The 18,258-nt window shown below is 43.2% G+C and overlaps 1 protein-coding gene across 1 annotated transcript in view; it reads right to left on the bottom strand.

The window, feature by feature from the left end:
- The window catches only part of Helb (DNA helicase B), a 32,471-nt gene extending 19,997 nt beyond the window's left edge, over positions 1 to 12,474 (bottom strand). The window contains exons 1-6 of the mRNA XM_057757639.1: positions 12,267 to 12,474; positions 9,850 to 10,239; positions 8,364 to 8,533; positions 5,559 to 6,419; positions 3,229 to 3,400; positions 1,926 to 2,067 (exon numbers count right to left, since the gene is read on the bottom strand). Of these exons, the coding sequence (XP_057613622.1) occupies positions 1,926 to 2,067; positions 3,229 to 3,400; positions 5,559 to 6,419; positions 8,364 to 8,533; positions 9,850 to 10,239; positions 12,267 to 12,444 (1,913 nt within the window). The 5' untranslated portion in view covers positions 12,445 to 12,474. The remainder of the gene's footprint in view (positions 1 to 1,925; positions 2,068 to 3,228; positions 3,401 to 5,558; positions 6,420 to 8,363; positions 8,534 to 9,849; positions 10,240 to 12,266) is intronic.
- Between the last annotated feature and the right edge of the window lie 5,784 nt (positions 12,475 to 18,258).

Below are 18,258 nucleotides of genomic sequence, written 5' to 3'. Positions count from 1 at the left end.
GAAGTGAGATGATGTCCTTCTGTGCCTTCAGCCACACCCCAGGAAGACAGAGATGTGGGAGTGAGATGCCCTTTTGTGCCACCCTCAGCCATGGCCCAGGAAGACAGAGGTGTGGAGGTGAGATGATGTCCTTCTGTGCTTTTAGCCACGCCCAGGAAGACAGAGGTGTGGAGGTGAGATGCTCTTCTGTGCCTTCAGTCACACCCCAGGAAGTGTTGAAACAACCTGGAAGGAGTTAGCTGCTCTTGCTGGCCATGTCTTAGGGTTAGTTTGGAAGTTTCTAGCAATCCTGCTTGGCTTGTGGCCCAGGACCTGTAACACACGTCCCCTGGTTGTCATAGAGACCCATAGGTCAGTAATACTCGAGGACGTAATGAAATTAAAAGCGGTGGCATAGGCACGGCTTGAAGAAAAGAACACGGAACGGGTTGCTAAGAAGAGCACCCAAGACCAGAGAAAGTCAAATTCTAACTGATCAGTTTCCTGAACATTTGACAGACTTTAAAAGGATTTAACAAGATTGAGGTAGCCTTTGGGTAGAAGCAAAAAAAGCTATATAAAAAGAACACTAAATATCCAATTATTCTTAGTGTTTTGACAGAAGTCTGCAATAACTACCCTATCCCTACCAATCCTACTATCCCTACTATTCTACTCAGGGTGTTCAGCACACGAAAGAATGTTTTGATATGCTCAAGGTCCTGGTGACATACAACCAAGCAAATGTACACATAGCAAAAACAGAATTTATAAAACAGTAAAAAGTTAAAGATAAAATTTGACTCAGTGAACAAAACCATCTCTTAGTATTCCAAGGTCCCATTACACCTAGAGATTTTAACATCTTCTTAAAAGTCACAGAACAGTAATAATCCTGATTCTCTACCATACTGAATATGGAGAAAGCAAACACCCGAGCCCTGAGCGGAACCCCGAAAGCTTATATAGAAACACTGGGGAAGAGAACGTCCTTCCACTGAGGAGCACATGCCTTGCGGGCCTCCAGGGCTCATCTCAGAGTCAAAACCTACATTTGCTTTTTCTGCTTTGGGCTTTTTCTCCCACAGAAATTATCAGAAATTTCTTTTCCAACTCTCCTTTGAATTTAAGACTCATTTCCAAGTCTCTGTTACCTTGGGCATAGGTCCAGATTCTAGGCTTAACACAACTTTAATTCCCATACAGCCATCCCCATGTATTGCCTTTCAGAATCTTCTGATGATAAGTGGATGCTAAGCCCATATATAAAATGGCATGGTAGGGGGCTGGAGAGATGGCGCAGTGGTTAAGAGCACTGACTGCTCTTCCAAACGGCCTGGGTTCAATTCCCAGCACCCACATGGCAGCTAACAACTACCTTTAACTCCAAGATCTGACACCCTCACACATAGAGACATACATGCAGGCAAAACACCAATGCACATAAAATAAAAATAAATAAATTATTGAAGGAAAAATGGCATGGTAGTTTCATATAATGTACATACTACCAGTTTATTTTAGATCATCGCTAGATGATTTATGATACCTAAGGCCATACAAATGATCACGACAGGGAGATCACACAGCGAAGAATCTGTACATGTTCAATGCACGTGCAATTTTTTCAAATGTTTTAATCTGGTGAGTTGCACACATAGATATAGAACCCATAGATACAAAGAATCAGACATATGTACTTCTAAAGTCAAGAAATATACCCACTCCTAAATGTTAACCATAGTTTATGCTGGGCCAGGAATGAAAGATACTGACTTTGGTTTTCTAACTGTGCCAACAGGCTATGGTAAAGGGACAGAATGGGTTTACTAAAAGGACACGATAAAGCATTGTACTAAATCATTCTGATTCAAAGGCTTTAAATAAACAAACACTTTATTGCTAATACAGCAGACACAAAATTCCGGAACTTCATTAGTTCATACCTGGTGGCATTGTCCACAATCAGCTGGGACTCTGTCCTGTGGTTTGTCTTTAACTCAATGGCACACCCTCTTGACCTAAGAGTCTCAAAAACGTCCTGCAGCATGTTGCCAGGCTCAATGCTGGGTAACTGTCTAATGTCACCTACAGAGAGGAAGGAGCATAAAGATGATCAGATTTCACTAGGATTCTACAATTTGGAAATTATTTTTTTCCTGCCAATTGAGAATATAATTGTAGACTTCTTGTAACGTAGAAAAAAGTCTCTGAAGTCGTTATCTAAAATTATTTAAGAATATTAAATATCCTGGGAGGATTAGGAGATAGAATGGAGGATTGATAAAAATGCAATACACGAAATTAAAAATGAATTCTCAATACAAGTATCACATTCAAATAAATACTAAATATTTTTTTAACCTAACTGAGTTGAATATGACATAAAATTCTGTGTGAATATACAATAAGGTGACAAATTTTTAACCGATCTTCTTTCTAACTGTGACCCAGGAAAACCACTAAGAAAATATACATTAGAATATGTTTAAAAATCCAACCCCAGACATCTTGTAGGTGCTCACTGATTCAGTCTGGCTCATCGTGACATAGAACCTGGGGAAGCCACGGCTCACTGCATAAGACAAGCCTACTAAACAGAAAATGCATAAGCCGAATTGATGTGAAAATAGACAAACCCTAGCCGCCAAATGACAATGCTTTAGACTACTGAAAATCACAGTGTGATACAAAAAACCAAACTCTAGAGGAAAGAAAAAATAGATTGATAACTGGGAGAATGCTAAAGATTTAACAGAATCATCTGCTTATCAAACATCCCCAAATACCGAAAATAAATAGTATTTCTACACAAGCTCATTACAATTAAACCAGAGAATCGACTGATCACTAAACCTCTACAGAATCTAACTAAATCTCATCCGATTAAGAGGCTGGCAAAGCCTAATTTGAATTATTAGCTTAGAAACATAAAATTACTGTAAAGTGGTCTATAACTCAGACTTTTTATTATTTCCAAATGATCTATATCCTGATTTAGTCTGACTCTGACATTTTTACTATTTTAACAGCAATTACTCAAGCAATGAGTAATAACGTATCGCAGCCGTTCTCACTCGTCCTAGTTGGCTGGGACACTGGCCAGAAGACCCGCCCAGGCTGGGAAGGACAGCAGGCAGCCTTACTAACCGGCAGCTCGCTTGCCGCCGCCAACAGGCTGAAGCCTGGAATGGCATTCACGACACAGCACACTCTGAATGTGGAGACTCTCGCGGTGTTTTAACTTACCAAGGATTATCAGTTTAGAAAGTTTGGCGTGCTCACACAATAACTTCAAAACTGATTTGAAGATTCCGACAGACACCAAACTTCCTTCGTCCACAACCAGAACACGAACTGTAGAGAATTTCCATGCCTTGTCCGCCTTAAGTTTCTTCCAAAAATAGTAGCTATAATTGACCTGTAAGTAAAGTATATATATAAAAAAATCAGGTTAGAAATTAGGAAGCATGTGGTTTCAAAAACAAAGCTTCTGTGACAGACAGGTGAGGGGGGATAAAACATAAAGAGAAGGCAAATGGGTAGAACATACCATATAAAGGGATGAATGAACAAAAAGGGGAATTTAAAAAAATCCAAACTGTATAAGGCTCAAACAGTTTTAAAAAAAAATAGTTTCCCAGTGAGCTTAGGGTTTAACTTAATAAATAAGTTTCAATCACAGTTTCTCTTGCAAAAAAAGAAAAAGAAACAAACAAACAAAAAACAACAACAGAAAAAAACCCACTTCTCCCATTGTTCTACATGGAGAAATTTCTCTATTTCTTTTCACTTTCTGAAATATTCTAATCCTTTTTCTCCTAAGTCCCTTTCAAGTATTCCAAACTTCTGAGATAATGGAAAATACCCGCTAAAGCTCAAAATCCCTGTCCTTAGGTTTATTTCAATCATTCTACAATACATAGATTACATTCCAATCAGTAAGTCACGCCAAACCCCCTACACACTATGGGCACCCTCCCCAGTGCATCCGGAGAGCTTTGCCCTAAATAAAACACCCTTCTCACCTGAGCCTCCAAAGCGCTTTAGAGTTCTTCTTCATAACACACATAACATGACAGTTAGGAACTCTGCCCTTCAACATTTTACACTCTCATCAAGTAAAGTACTCATTCTAGCAAACATATGAAATCATTTCAAATCTCTAAACAGACGGAAGACATAAAGAAGTATAGCAGAGAACAGAGTGCTCAGCTCCATGGAACTCTCATTCTGTAAGAGGGGACTTTTTCTTCCATCTCCAGCACTCCAGGAAGCAGGGACATGCGCGTAACCAGTCCTCATGAGAAATACAGGCGCGGGGAGTTAAACTACATCTAATGATTTACACTATGATTCCACTGGCATTTGTTCATGACAAGGATATGCCAATGAGGGACACAGTCTCCCGCTTTTCTTTCAGAGCTTCTGTCCATTCTCATTGCAAACTGGGAAGTTTACCGTTAGGCCACCCTGGGTGGGCCTGCTCTAAATGATCAGCTACTCTACAATAAGGACCTAGGAGACATTTAACAGAAACAGTCAACCCTATTAGCCATGGGAGAATAGTTCTGAGGCGAGTATCGAACCCTGTAGATGAGTAATGGGGGACTTCGAAAGATGGTCTGATGACCAAAATGGCCATCAAGTGACACTCAGGCAGGTAGCCTATTGAGCATGGATACCTTGCAGGAAGGTGACCGTCCCCAGCAGGACTGGCTGAAATAAAGTCAGATTGCATGACGTCATTTACAATAGTGTGCGGTTTAACTTGACAACCTATGTCTATCTAGGTGGTAAGAGAGAGGGCAGACAGCCAGAAAAGGAGCCTGAAACCACTAAGCACCTCCTTCTCAGTAGAATTTCACCCTGATCATGGCTGAGCTGATCCAAATGAAGTCACAGAGAGAAGAGGAGTGTGTCAGCAAGTCACAGAAGGGCTGAGTCCGTTCACGTCCAGGAAGTAGCACCCTGAGACACAACTTAGAGGAAATACAGAGAAGGAGAAACTAGCCTGGCCGGATGTACCCAACATGGCGTTTAAATATCTGAGGCATGTGCTCACTAAACAGGAGCTGGGGGAGGCTCAGGGGACAGCAGGGAAGAGGTTGGCTATAGCCCAGCTGAAATCAGTGATGTAAATCTCCGCTTTGGGACCTTGAGGACAGTCCAAGCAGTGGGGGGAAACTCTTTGCTTAGCTAAGTCTAAAGGACCCAGGCAGCAAAGGCAAGGCTCCTGGGGCCTGACATGATGGAAAGAGAGGATGCGAGAGGGTGGATGAGGCAGGGGGATACTGTACTAACAAATAAAATGTAAAAACCCCGTGGGAGAGGGGCCTACAAACTCGTGAGTCTGGGAATGGCAGTCAGTAGTAAAGAGCTTGCCTGACTGGTACAAGACCCTGAATTTCGTCTCTAGCACAAGTTACAGCAAGCAGTATGTTATAACACGGTGGAAGCAAAAAGGAAAAAAAAAAAAAAAAAAAAAAAAACCTTACAAGCTGATTACCTCTGAATAAGAAGCAAATATGCTTTCAGGGAAACGTTTTATCTACACACAAAGGCGTCAAAGGTTTTACCTGATACAGTGTGTAAGCCGGAAGATCAGTTCTCTGCCTCAATAAACCAGCCGCTTTCCCAGTAGGCGCCGTGAGCAAAACTTCTACAGCCTTGTCCTCTGCTGCTGGACCCTGCTTAGGAAAGGCAAGCCATTCTTCTGAGGCATCCCTGTCTTCCTCAAAATCTCTGCAAGCTTGCCACACTTCTCTCTCTTCCAACTGCTCCACGTGCTTGAAAAGATGGCTAACAATGGTGGTCTTCCCGCAGCCGCCCTTCCCGCTGAGGACGGTCACAGCGTTGGCACAAATCATTTCCAGGGCGGCCACCTGATCTTGATCCAGTGGCACATCGTTTATTTCTGCGTTCATTTCATCATTCCTAACACAGTCACCACTGTCCTGCGGGGCTGAAAGACCCTCTAACCCCGCTTCTTCCGGTTCACCTCCTTCCAAGGCCTCCACGCTTTCTGAATCTTTGGCCTTGCCGTTGCAAATCGACGCCAGGACGTGCTTCACGTCCACTTGCAAACGCCACGGGGGTCTGTTCATCAGCTCGCAGATGGAGGAGGCAATGCCTTGCTCGGCCTGGTACAGTTCGGAAAGAAAGACACGGTCTTTCTCATAGGTCACCACGTCGAGGTTCTTCATGAACTCCAGAGAATCGCATGCTTCCTGGAAAGGCATGTAGTCTGACACGGCCGAAGTCAAGTCTTTTACTTCAACACACGTGTGCCCGTCCTCTCTACATATCTGCTTCAGCTTAGAATATATGACCAATGCATTCTTGTGCAGCGCAGTCATCAGCTGCAGCAGGGAGGGACACTGACTGAATGCGGTCCAGCTGGCCTCGCAGCTCAAGAGCTTCATCTCCCGGTAGGTTACCTTTAGGGAAACAGCTAAGGATGCCTTATACAAGGTATACATAGCGATAGTTAGCTATTATAACTACGGCTGAAACTGTGTTGACTTAAGCCTTTTCAAGCTCTAGAAAATAAGTATTTGCACAAAGTTTGGAGAGAAGGTTACATACATACATACTTGTGTTTTTAACTTTTTTAATAAAGCAGTTATATAATTTTCAAGTCACCATTTTCAATGTCAAGCAATGCTACACACGCAGGAATCCCCTGATTTATTCTTTCCCAAGTCTCCTAAAGACAACATCACTAACACTTTCTTCTTCCAGAATTGACTTCCACGTTGTATGTATCACTGACCTTTTTCCTTGACTTTTAAAAAACCCTTTAAGAAGCCAGGCGGTGGTGGCACTCACCTTTAATCCCTGCACTCGGGAGGCAGAGACAGGTGGATCTCTGTGAGTTCGAGGCCAGCCTGGTCTACAAGAGCTAGTTCTAAGACAGTCTCTAAAGCTACAAAGAAACCCTGTCTCAAAAAAACACACACACACACAAAAAAAAATTAAATTTCTACAATGGAAAGGCTTTGTAAGAGCTTGTGCCATCACCTTGATACAGGCTTCTTATCTGTGAAAAAAGTTGTAGCACACATCTAGTTAATCAGTCCAATTAAGTCAGTGTTTATCATGTAATATATAAGTATGATTCCCAGGGGAGAGGCTGTCTGTATTGACAGCACTTTTGTAGGGGCCTTTGCACATATTGGGACATGAACAGTTGCCTCATTTTCTTGGCTTGCTCAGTTTTCCACGTGTCTACCAATAATTCTTGTCTACCAGTAATTCTTCTCAAATACTGCAGAGGGGCACTTCACCATGGGATCTCTCAGCTCCGCCCTTCCTGAGGCCTCCATTGCTAGCGTTCCCTCATAAGGCAAACACTGCCCCACTGTCCCTGAAAGTGACACAGCTGGAGATGGTGCCTTTCAAAGAATGTCATAACAGTAACGAGACTCTCAGAATGGGTCTGCAGCTCCTAAGATTGGTGTCCTTTGAGGAAGGAAAGATTAGCACACTGGAGTAAGTAAGTTATGCTTAAATTCCCCAGATAGGACTCTTCCCACCAAAAAGAGACTGGATCACTTTAAGACTTCTAAATACTAACATGAAGGGGAGGAGAGACCTGAGCCCCGCTGAATGATGATGGATCATGGGTAATTCCTGCCTTACCTTCCTCTGCTGCCACTAAGTCTAAGGCCTTTCTGGAGAAGGCCGTCAAAGAACAGCTCTACTTTCATGCTGGCTTGGGAGGCAGTGATGTCTTAATTCCCATGCTGGAGATCGTTAAACTTAATCAGTTGTGTTTTCATTTGGAAAACCGTGTCATAGCTACCAAGTTTTAAGAATCACATTTAATTCTAACACCATCCAGGCCTTCAAGCGGCATTTTCAACTCCTCTTCTCTGACAGTAAGAATAAATATGGACTTGTAAAGGGTGTTATTGGGCCAGTTTAACAAGCAGATAGCAGTGGGATGTGCGCTGAGGATATATAAGTCTTCAATAGTCATACTGGGAAGTGGGAGATTGAACTGCAGAGCAAATGGAGTCAATGAAGCCCAAAGGACATTTGTCTTCAATGAGACTGACACAAATGACAACTGAGTGACAGAAAAGCATGTTATATCATAACACACTGCATGATTAAATCAATAGTGATGATCTGAATGCCATACATTTTGCTATGTTGGTTTCTGTTTATTAATCAATTGACTTCATTATTTATTAACTTCACAGTTGTGTCAGAATTATAGAACTAAGACATTTATGTAGACTTATGACAACCAAGGAAAAAAAAACCCAACACTAAATTCACATATATTCTCAGCAGAAAGAAATTCAAACATGGCCACATTGGAAGAACTCTGCCTTACACAAGATTACTAAATGCTGAACAAATGTCTTACTTACTCTACGGAACCCAAGCTTCCATGGCTCAGTACCCAAGACGTCGTCAATCTTTTGTAACACTTCTGCGGAACTTGAGCTGATAAGCTTTCTGAAGTGTCGAGGAAAAAGCATTGGAAGGAACTCCATGACTTTTGGGAACTGCAAAGCTGTCATTACACTTACAAACGGGACTGCAGGGGATCGAGAAAGAATAAGGCAAAACATAGCAGTGAGACCAAAAGACGAACTGGGAGAGTTTTCTCTTACCACAACCAGCTGAAGACACCTAAATCTGAAAGACTACTTAATTTAGCTGAATCACTAAGAAGGTTAATAGAACTCTTCCTACCAAGATGGTTTCTTTGTTATCAACACCAAACTTTCTGTCCTTTATTATATACTTAATATTTCTTAGTCTTTTGTTTACAATATAATCATTTTTAAAAATCCTCTGATGCATCCTATTAGGGTAAATTTAAAAGTAAGCACAAAAATAAACCATTTCTTCATTAACCTTTACCGCTACTTTCCCAGTTGTAACCAGGGTTCTTCTGTCCTCCGAGCCATTTTGGTGTGATGCAAAACTCATCTGCTTTCACCAAGAAAGGAAAAGCCTTCTGTCTATGGATGTCCAGAGAAAACCACGTTGTAAAGCTACTTTAAGTCATTTGGAATTGAAATATTTTTAAAACAGATTATTCCAAAGCTTTCCTTTCTCTTTAGTCTTCTTAGAAAGAGTAATAGCTGAGTTTTATCTTATTGACTCAGTACTCTCCATAAACTCAAAAGTCAAGAACCAGAACCACAATATCGAGGTGGGATCTCCAGAAACCTGTAGATCACTGAATAGAATCCTGGCAGTCCACCAAATGTAATGTAATGTTTTCATCAAACTGACTTCAAAGTAGACATAGGCATGTCCAAACTTTTGACGCTGCAACACATTGTCACCTAAGAAGTTCACAACTGAAAACCAATAACTGAGCTACAGATAAAAACAAATAAATAAACCTCCTGTCTTAAGAAAGGTCACTAAGTCACCATGGGCCACATTCACAGCCTCCTTGCCCACATACAGTCTGCAGGCTGGAGTTAGGCTTTCTGAATTTTGTATCTGAAGTGCTTGGGAGAAATATTTGGAGATTTTTTTCTTTCCATAATCTACAATATTTACCTATGCGAAAGCTTGGGGATGGAATCCAAGCCTAAATATACAACCCATTCATTTTTCATATGCATCTTAAACACATAGGCTAAAAATAACACTGTAAAAATAATAATGTTGTGGATGATCACATTCATGTATATGGATGAGAAACATCACCTATCGTATCATGCCCATGCGCAGAAAGCTTTTGTATTATAGAGCATTTCATATTATGGAGATTTTCTGATCCAAGAGCCTCAGTTTTTGCCATGCAAAGATACGTCAGGAACCAGCAGCTGCAGAACTTCCAGTCAGTCAATGTCTGGAAGGCAAAAATTCACTAATAAAAGTCATACTTACATGATTCCTCCACAGGCAATCTCATTGCATCCTGCTCATTCTGTGTAGATTGTTTTTTGTTTTTCTGTTCAGTTTGTCTGTCGAAATTTCTTAATGTTTCCCGCAGATTTTCAAAGTTTAGATTTTTAAAGCTTGACACTTTCTCTACCCATTTTATAAAGTCATCTCTGCGTTCATAGTTACATTCTTTAAGAAAAAGTGAACAGATGTGTTTTTGGCCTGGAGGCGACATATCAGATTGCAGATAGTAGAATGGAAACCCTTGAGCTTGGTAGATGTTGGATCGCGGAGGTTTTACGACCCGAACCTTCACTCGCCACCATGAACCTGTGAGTGGGAAGCGTCCAGACACGGTACATTTCTCTCCAGTATTTTCATCAGGAATAGAAACTAAAAGAAGGGAGAAGATAAAGATAACACGAAATTGGCAATGGTTCCCCCAATATTTTCCTCTCTCTAATCCCCTCACACATCCACACAGGCAGCACCCCCATACAGACATCTTCCTGCTGCCTCCAACACTTCATTCTACCGGTCTGTTTCTCTGACTCCCTGTCTACAACAGGACACCTCTCCAACTATGCATTCTGGAAGCAAGAGCGGGGAAAGCCATAAATTTGTTCTTCTAAATCCAGTCTACCTACCACCACCGCCTCAGCCGCTACCGGCCTTTATGTGGATCTCTAAGAACTGGCCATGGCGCCTCCCTCTGAGGAGTGGCTCAGATCCCTCAGCTGTGCTTGCCTCTCCTGGGCAGTCCCTACCTTTACTACAGAGCTCAGTGCAGCTCACTTCTTTAGCAAACCTGCTCTGAAGCCCAAGCCTACCACTTCTCCAAGTACTGTCTGGTATTCCTTCTACGTACTAAGTGTGGGTACTTCTGTGATTAGAGAACACTGCCTCATTCGTGAGTGGTGTTTCCACTGAGACAGCAACATCATCATTTGCTCTCCCTGGGGTATCCCAGGATCAAATGCTTGGCCAGAATAGCCAGGGGCACTTCTATCAACACGAAATCCCTTGCATTTAAATTCAGATTCAGTAATACTTAAAATCCGACTCCTCGATCACACTAGCTGTGTTTCAGCAGCCACACATGATCAGAGGCTATTAATGTACTAGTTCATGCAAATATAGTGTGTGCATGTATATGTGTGTATGTATGGTGTATGTATGTGTATGAATGTACGTGTGTGAATGTATGGACATGCATGTGTGTATGAATGTGGGTTAATGTGCATGAATGTGATGTATATGTGTGTATACATGTGTGAATGTGTGTGCATGTGCTTATGTGTGTGTATATATGGGTGCATATGTATGCATATATATGCATGTGTAAATATATGGACATGTGTGTCTATATATGTGTGTATTATGTGTATGTATATGTGTAAATGTGTGTATATACCTGTGTGCATGTATGTATATGAGTGTTTATGTGTATGTGTGAATGTATGTATGCATGTATGTATGCATGTATGTATGTATGCACGTATATGTGCATTGTGTTGTATGTATATGTGTATTTGTAAATGTGAGTAGATATGTATATATATGAATTATATGTATGTGTGAATGTGTGGACACGTGTGTATGTATGTGGTGTAAGTGTGTATTGTGTATATGTATATGTGTATTATAAATGTACGTACATATATATGTGTGTACATGTGCATGAAAGTGTATGTATATAAATGTAAGTGTATGTTTGTGTGTGTGTGTCTGTGTGTTTGTGTGCATGCACAGCTGTGAGTTTTCGCACAGTTACTAAAGAACAACTCCGTCTTTGGGTCAAGCAGAGCAGTATAATAATTAAAAGATTCTGAATCGGGTGGTGATAGCTCACACCTTTAATCCCAGCACTTGGGAGACAGAGGCAGGTGAATCTCAGTGAGTTCGAGGCCAGCGTGTTCTACAGAGTGAGTTCTGGGACAGGCAGGGCAGTTACAGAGAAACCAAGTCTTGAAAAACAAACAAAACAAAAAAGCCGGGTAGTGGTGGCGCACACCTTTAATCCCAGCACTAGGGGGCAGAGGTAGGCAGATCTCTGTGACTTCAAGGCCAGCCTGGTCTACCAAGCGAGTTCCGGGACAGGCTCCAAAGCTACAAATAAACCCTGTCTCGGAAAAAATAAAAATTCTGTTTCTGGGTGGAGATACGGGCACCATATCTATTTCCTCGATTGTAGAACTACCTCCAACAACTGTTAACATTAACTGATTGCATATACGTAAAAGGCAAGCTTAACATAGTATGTGCTCCGAGTCACTGCCATTATCACTGTTACTACTTCATGTTAAGTACGGCGAAGCAGCGATGCCACAGGTCTACCTGACAACCGCGATTGGTGCCGGGCATAGAGCAGTGAAAAACGAAAGAACCCTGTAAACCCGGCCCAGCTGGCGCTCGCTCACCGCGGAGGCGCCCAGGGAGGCTGCCCGCCTTGATGCCGCCACTGCAGAGCTCCTCGGCGTCCACAAATTCCGAATCCTGATCCTCCTCATCCTCCTGCGCACAGTCCTCCTCTTCATCGTCTTTACTGGGGTTCAGGGGGCCCTGCAGTTCGCGCAGGAGAAGACACGGCCCAGCCATGCTCTTTTATGCAAACTCAGCCCAAAACAATTCCAGAAATCCCCGCGCAATGCCCAAGACTGCAACCAGCCAATCAGCTCCACCAGGGCAAGACATCAGCTTCCGGGAACACTAGAGGAGGCGTCATGGAGGCGTGACCTGAGGGATGCTCCACCCCTGGTTTCCTGGGGAGGGCTAGTGGGAGAGGAGGGACCGGCGAACTGGTGGGTGTGCACTCCTAGTGGTGCCTCTGGGGACGAGCCGCTGACACTTTAGACCTGCTCTTTGAAGAAGGGCCGGGCGTTTCCTGCGGAGAGGGAAACGCGAAGAAAGGTCACGTCTCCTGGACACAGAGAACCCCGGGAAAGCAGAGCATCTGCCACTCACCTTCCTAAAAATAATATAGCAGAGGCCTCTAAAGACCTTGGGGCGCCACCGAAAACACCAGAATCCCCAATCCAGAGAGCCCTGTGGTGATTACTTGGGGTCTTGTCTTCTTACCCATAAAAGAGCTGCAGAAAAGTTGAATTTGCATCACCTAGGGCAATTATCCAAGGAGGTGTTTAGGTCCCGTTCCACAGCTTCTACTTTGGAAGTTAAGGGATTTTTGTTTTGTTTTGTGTTTTGTTTTTTTGTTTTTCGAGACAGGGTTTCTCTGTGGTTTTGGTTCCTGTCCTGGAACTAGCTCTTGTAGACCAGGCTGGTCTCGAACTGACAGAGATCCGCCTGCCTCTGCCTCCCGAGTGCTGGGATTAAAGGCGTGTTTTGTTCTCTCTCTCTCTCTCTCTCTCTCTCTCTCTCTCTCTCTCTCTCTCTCTCTCTCCCTCCCTCCCTCCCTCCCTCCCTCCCTCCCTCCCTCCCTCCCTCCCTCCCTCTTTCTTTCTTGGTTTTCCAAGATAGGTTTCTCTGTTTAACAGCACTAGCTGTTCTAGAACTAGCTCTTGTAGATTAGGCTGGCCTCGAACTCACAGAAATCGGAAGTTTCTTATTTTAATGCATGGTCTGGGTTGTCCATTTTTATGCTCTGCGGGATTTGGAAACCCTTGGCTTTGATGGCTTTTGAAGCACTTCCAAACTGTCCCCGACTTTTTAAAGCTGAGCTAGTTCCTGTTTTCTTTTTTCTTTTTCCTTGGTTTTTCAAGACAGAGTTTCTCTGTAGCTTTGGAGCCTGTCCTGGAACTCTCTCTGTAAACCAGGCTGGCCTCGAACTCACAGAGATCCGCCTGTCAGGGGTGGAACAAGGGTGATTTAAAATCATGCACTGCAGTCATAGTTCTACGATGCAGGAATAGTATTTAAAAGTCATGGTGTTCTTTAAAAAGCGCTAACAAATACTGTTTTATTGTACAGGTATTGTTTACTATGTAATTACCCTTTGTTAATCCTAAAACCTACAATATTTACTAAATCTAAAAACTGTTATGTTGGTTTCTAATAAAGGTGTTTGTCGTACTCAAATGCTACATGCATAGGGTCAACCATAAGCAGGTCAAACACACTTTTAATCGAAATTCCATTTATAATGAATACGTATGTACAGGCATCCTAATTTCTTTTAGGTTTCATTTATTATTATCTTTGAATGTGTGTGACCCCTGATTTTTGATAAAGGAGCTAAAAGTATACAATGGAAAAAAGAGAGCATCTTTAACAAATGGTGCTGGCAAAACTGGATGTCAGCCTGTAGAAGAATGAAAATAGATCCATATCTATCACCATGCTCAAAACTCAAGTCCAAATGGATTAAAGACCTCAATATCAGTCCGAACACACTGAACCTGATAGAAGAGAAGGTGGGAAGTACTCTACAACACATGGGCACAGGAGAACACTTCCTACGTACAACCCCAGCAGCACAGACATTAAGGGCATCATTGAATAAATGGGACCTCCTGAGACTGAGAAGCTTCTGTAAAGCAAAGGACACTGTCACTAAGACAAAAAGGCAACCCACTGACTGGGAGAAGATCTTCACCAACCCTGCAACAGACAAAGGTCTGATCTCCAAAATATATAGAGAACTCAAGAAAGTAGACCGTAAAGGGCTAATCAACCCAATTAAAAAATGGGGCACTGTGCTGAACAGAGAATTCTCAACAGAAGAAGTTCGAATGGCCAAAAGACATTTAAGGTCATGCTCAACTTCCCTAGCGATCAGGGAAATGCAAATCAAGACAACTTTAAGATACCATCTTACACCTGTCAGAATGGCTAAAATAAAAAACACCAATGATAGCCTTTGCTGGAGAGGTTGTGGAGAAAGGGATACACTCATCCATTGCTGGTGGGAATGCAAACTTGTGCAACCACTTTGGAAAACAGTGTGGCGGTTTCTCAGGAATTTCGGGATCCATCTACCCCTGGACCCAGCAATACCACTCTTGGGAATATACCCAAGAAATGCCCTATCATACAACAAAAGTATTTGTTCAACTATGTTCATAGCAGCATTGTTTGTAATAGCCAGAACCTGGAAACAAACTAGATGCCCTTCAATGGAAGAATGGATGAAGAAAGTATGGAATATATACATATTAGAGTATTACTCAGCAGTAAAAAACAATGACTTCCTGAATTTTGCAGGCAAATGGACGGAAATAGAAAACACTATCCTGAGTGAGGTGAGCCAGACCCAAAAAGAGGAACATGGGATGTACTCACTCATATTTGGTTTCTAGCCATGAATAGGGGACGTTGAGCCTATTATGCGTGATCCTAGAGAAGCTAATTAAGAAGGTGAACCCAAAGAAAAACATTTAGGCGATGAAAGGAGACAGAGACAAAGACCCACATTGGAGCACCGGACTGAAATCTCAAGTTCCAAATCAAGAGCAGGAGACAGAGCACGAGCAAGGAACTCAGGACCGCGAGGGGTGCACCCACACACTGAGACAATGGGGATGTTCTATCAGGAACTCACCAAGGCCAGCTCGCCTGGGTCTGAAAAAGCATGGGATAAAACCGGACTTGCTGAACATAATGGACAATGAGGACTACTGAGAACTCAAGAACAATGGCAATGGGTTTTTGATCCTACTGCACGTACTGGCTTTGTGGGAGCCTAGGCAGTTTGGATGCTCACCTTACTAGACCTGGATGGAGCTGGGTGGTCCTTGGACTTCCCACAGGGCAGAGAACCCGGATTACTCTTAGGGATGATGAGGGAGGGGGACTTGATGGGGAAGGGGGAGGGAAATGGGAGGTGGTGGCGGGGAGAAGGCAGAAATATTTAATTAATAAATAAATAAATAAAAATATATAAAAAAAATGAATGTGTGTGACCATTTGCTTGCATGGATGTCTGTGCCCTGTGTGTATGCCCAATGCAGAAGTTTCCCGGAATTGGAGTTACAGACCGTAGTTAGCTACCTTGTGGGTACTCGGAATCGAACCTGGATCTTCTGGGAGAACATCCAGTGCTCTTAAATGCTGAGTCATCTCTCCATCCCTCAGACATTTTCGTTGCCATTCTCTCAGCAATGCAGAAAACTGTATAGCATTTACCTTGTATTAAGCATAATCATCTCGAGACATTTTAATCGGAGGATGCAGTAAACTGTCGATGAAGAGTGCTGTTTTATAGAGAGACTGTGCATGTCATCGTATCTGAGGGGGTCAAACACCAATCCCCCATAAATGCAGAGCCACTCTGGTATGGGGAAGCCAGAGTCACTGGAGAAAAACTAAACTTGATCTTCCTCTTGGTTAGAAATTGGTAAATGTTCCCAGAAGGGAACCTTCATTGCCAGGCACAGAAGCCCAGTGTTTCAAGGTTCTGCTACACAGTTTGAATTCCTTCCTGTTAGGTCTCAAACCTGGTACAAAAGACTTAGGTTCCTAGTTAGTTTATCAAAGCGGACCTCACTGCCTGGTTCTCCCAGCATCCCTCAGTCCCTACTTTTTACAGGGTATGGCTGGTGTATCCTGCTCCCTACACTAAGCTTCTCCAGCCCAGAGGCTAGCTTCCCCTTCCCTATATACTCCAGTCATTTTGATTACCTGGTCTTTTCATCTACCCTTTCCTCTCTTTGCCATTTGGCCTTATCTGGCAGCTCCTCTCTCACACCCCCTTTCTCTCCTCTCATGTCTGCTTTAGTCTGATATCCGTGGTCAGTCTGGATGCTTCCCTCTGCCTGCTTTCGCCTTTATATCTACAATAAATATCTTCTCCATACCTGAGGAGCAGTCATATTCTCCTTTTATTTCATTTTTTTCCTCATTCATTTCCTTCACACATGGTTACTGTTTCCACCCTTATGTAGAATCAGGCTTCCACAGGATGCGTTTTAGCCTGTGTTTAACGGAACCCTCGACAGTATTTGGCATTGGTGACTGCCCTATTACGTAGTGCTTGACTGCCTGAGTTCTGCCCTTGTCTTCTCGAGTTTCCCTCCTGCCTGTCTGGCCATTCATGTTTTCATTCGTCCTAGCCTTCTAGGCCAGTCTCCTTCACTGGTGTTTCCCCATATTTCACTCTGAGACTCACCCTCAGGTATCCATCTCCTACGCATAGGACTTCTAACCTGTTAGCACCTCAGCAAGAGATGGGGGCTTGGGCTGGAGAGATGGCTCAGCGGTTAAGAGCATTGCCTGCTCTTCCAAAGGTCCTGAGTTCAATTCCCAGCAACCACATGGTGGCTCACAACCATCTGTAATGAGGTCTGGTGCCCTCTTCTGGCCTTCGGCATACACACAGATAAACTATTGTATACATAATAAATAATAAATAAATATTTAAAAAAAAAAGAGATGGGGGCTTGGGGTGCACCTCCTCATCTGTGGCTAGATTTGGTTGGGTTCATCTTGTGTGGGTAATCATGGATGCCGTGAGTTCACGAGTTCCGTGACCCTGTCAATATTTGGTAGCGGTTTCTTCCAAGACTATGATATTTCACCTTACAGGGAAGCCCCTTAAGACATAAGGTAGACAATTCAAAATAGCTTCAGGAAGTTCCTGAAACTGAGCACACTCATTAGGCTCAGTTTCTTCATAAGAGTAAATACCCCAAGTAGCCTAGAGTCACTCTCTGGCAAACCACACTGCAAAGACTCTGAGACCAGACCAGCTGCTGGGAAGAGCCAAGATTCCCAGAAAAGGTTGAGATCAACTCAGTCACTTGGAAGGGGAACTCTCCAACCTGTGGAGCTGCCTATGGGCTATGTAAAGTGCTCCAGGTTCCCAGATTCTGTGAGCTGTCACCCATGTTGGGGATACAGCTGGCTTTGAGTCATATCTGCCCCTGTAAGTAACCCCTCACTCATACTTCTGTAAATAACACCCCCCCCCAATCTCATTGGTTCACCAGGTTGTGCTTGGGTGTATCTGTACTCAGGTCTGTCAAGGGCTCCCTGTCTGGAGTGAGGGAGGAGACTTGTATGGTGTGTCTCCCAGGGAAAGGTCTTGTCACACCGCGATCAATCCCAGAAATCAGCATCTCATAGCACTCCTCTGGCTCTTACATTCTTCCCTGCTCTTCAGAAATGTTTCCTGAGGTAGGAGGAAATGCCCTAATGTAGGAAAAAAGCCTTGGCATACTGCCCATCTAGAGAAGAAACATGCCATGCCATGCTCCGGATCTCAGAACACCGAATTCTGAAGTAGATCGAGGAGTCAGTAGCTGGCCTGTGGATAAATTGACACTCTGTCTCCTTTACTGTGCTCTTCCACATAGAGACATTGCTGGTGTGAGTGCCCACTATCCAATCCAAGGGAATGGGCTGGCCAGTCACAGTTCATTGGCTTCCACTATGTAAGTGGTTGTTTATGAGCAATTAAGCAGGTACTATTCCCGGGAATGGTTTATCTCCATGACCTAACTGACCTTCCCACAGGCA

The sequence above is a fragment of the Chionomys nivalis genome, chromosome 25 (assembly GCF_950005125.1).
Source record: "Chionomys nivalis chromosome 25, mChiNiv1.1, whole genome shotgun sequence".
Lineage (NCBI taxonomy): Eukaryota > Metazoa > Chordata > Mammalia > Rodentia > Cricetidae > Chionomys > Chionomys nivalis.
Note: the sequence above shows the minus strand (reverse complement) of the source record. Positions and strands in the feature narration are given on the sequence as shown.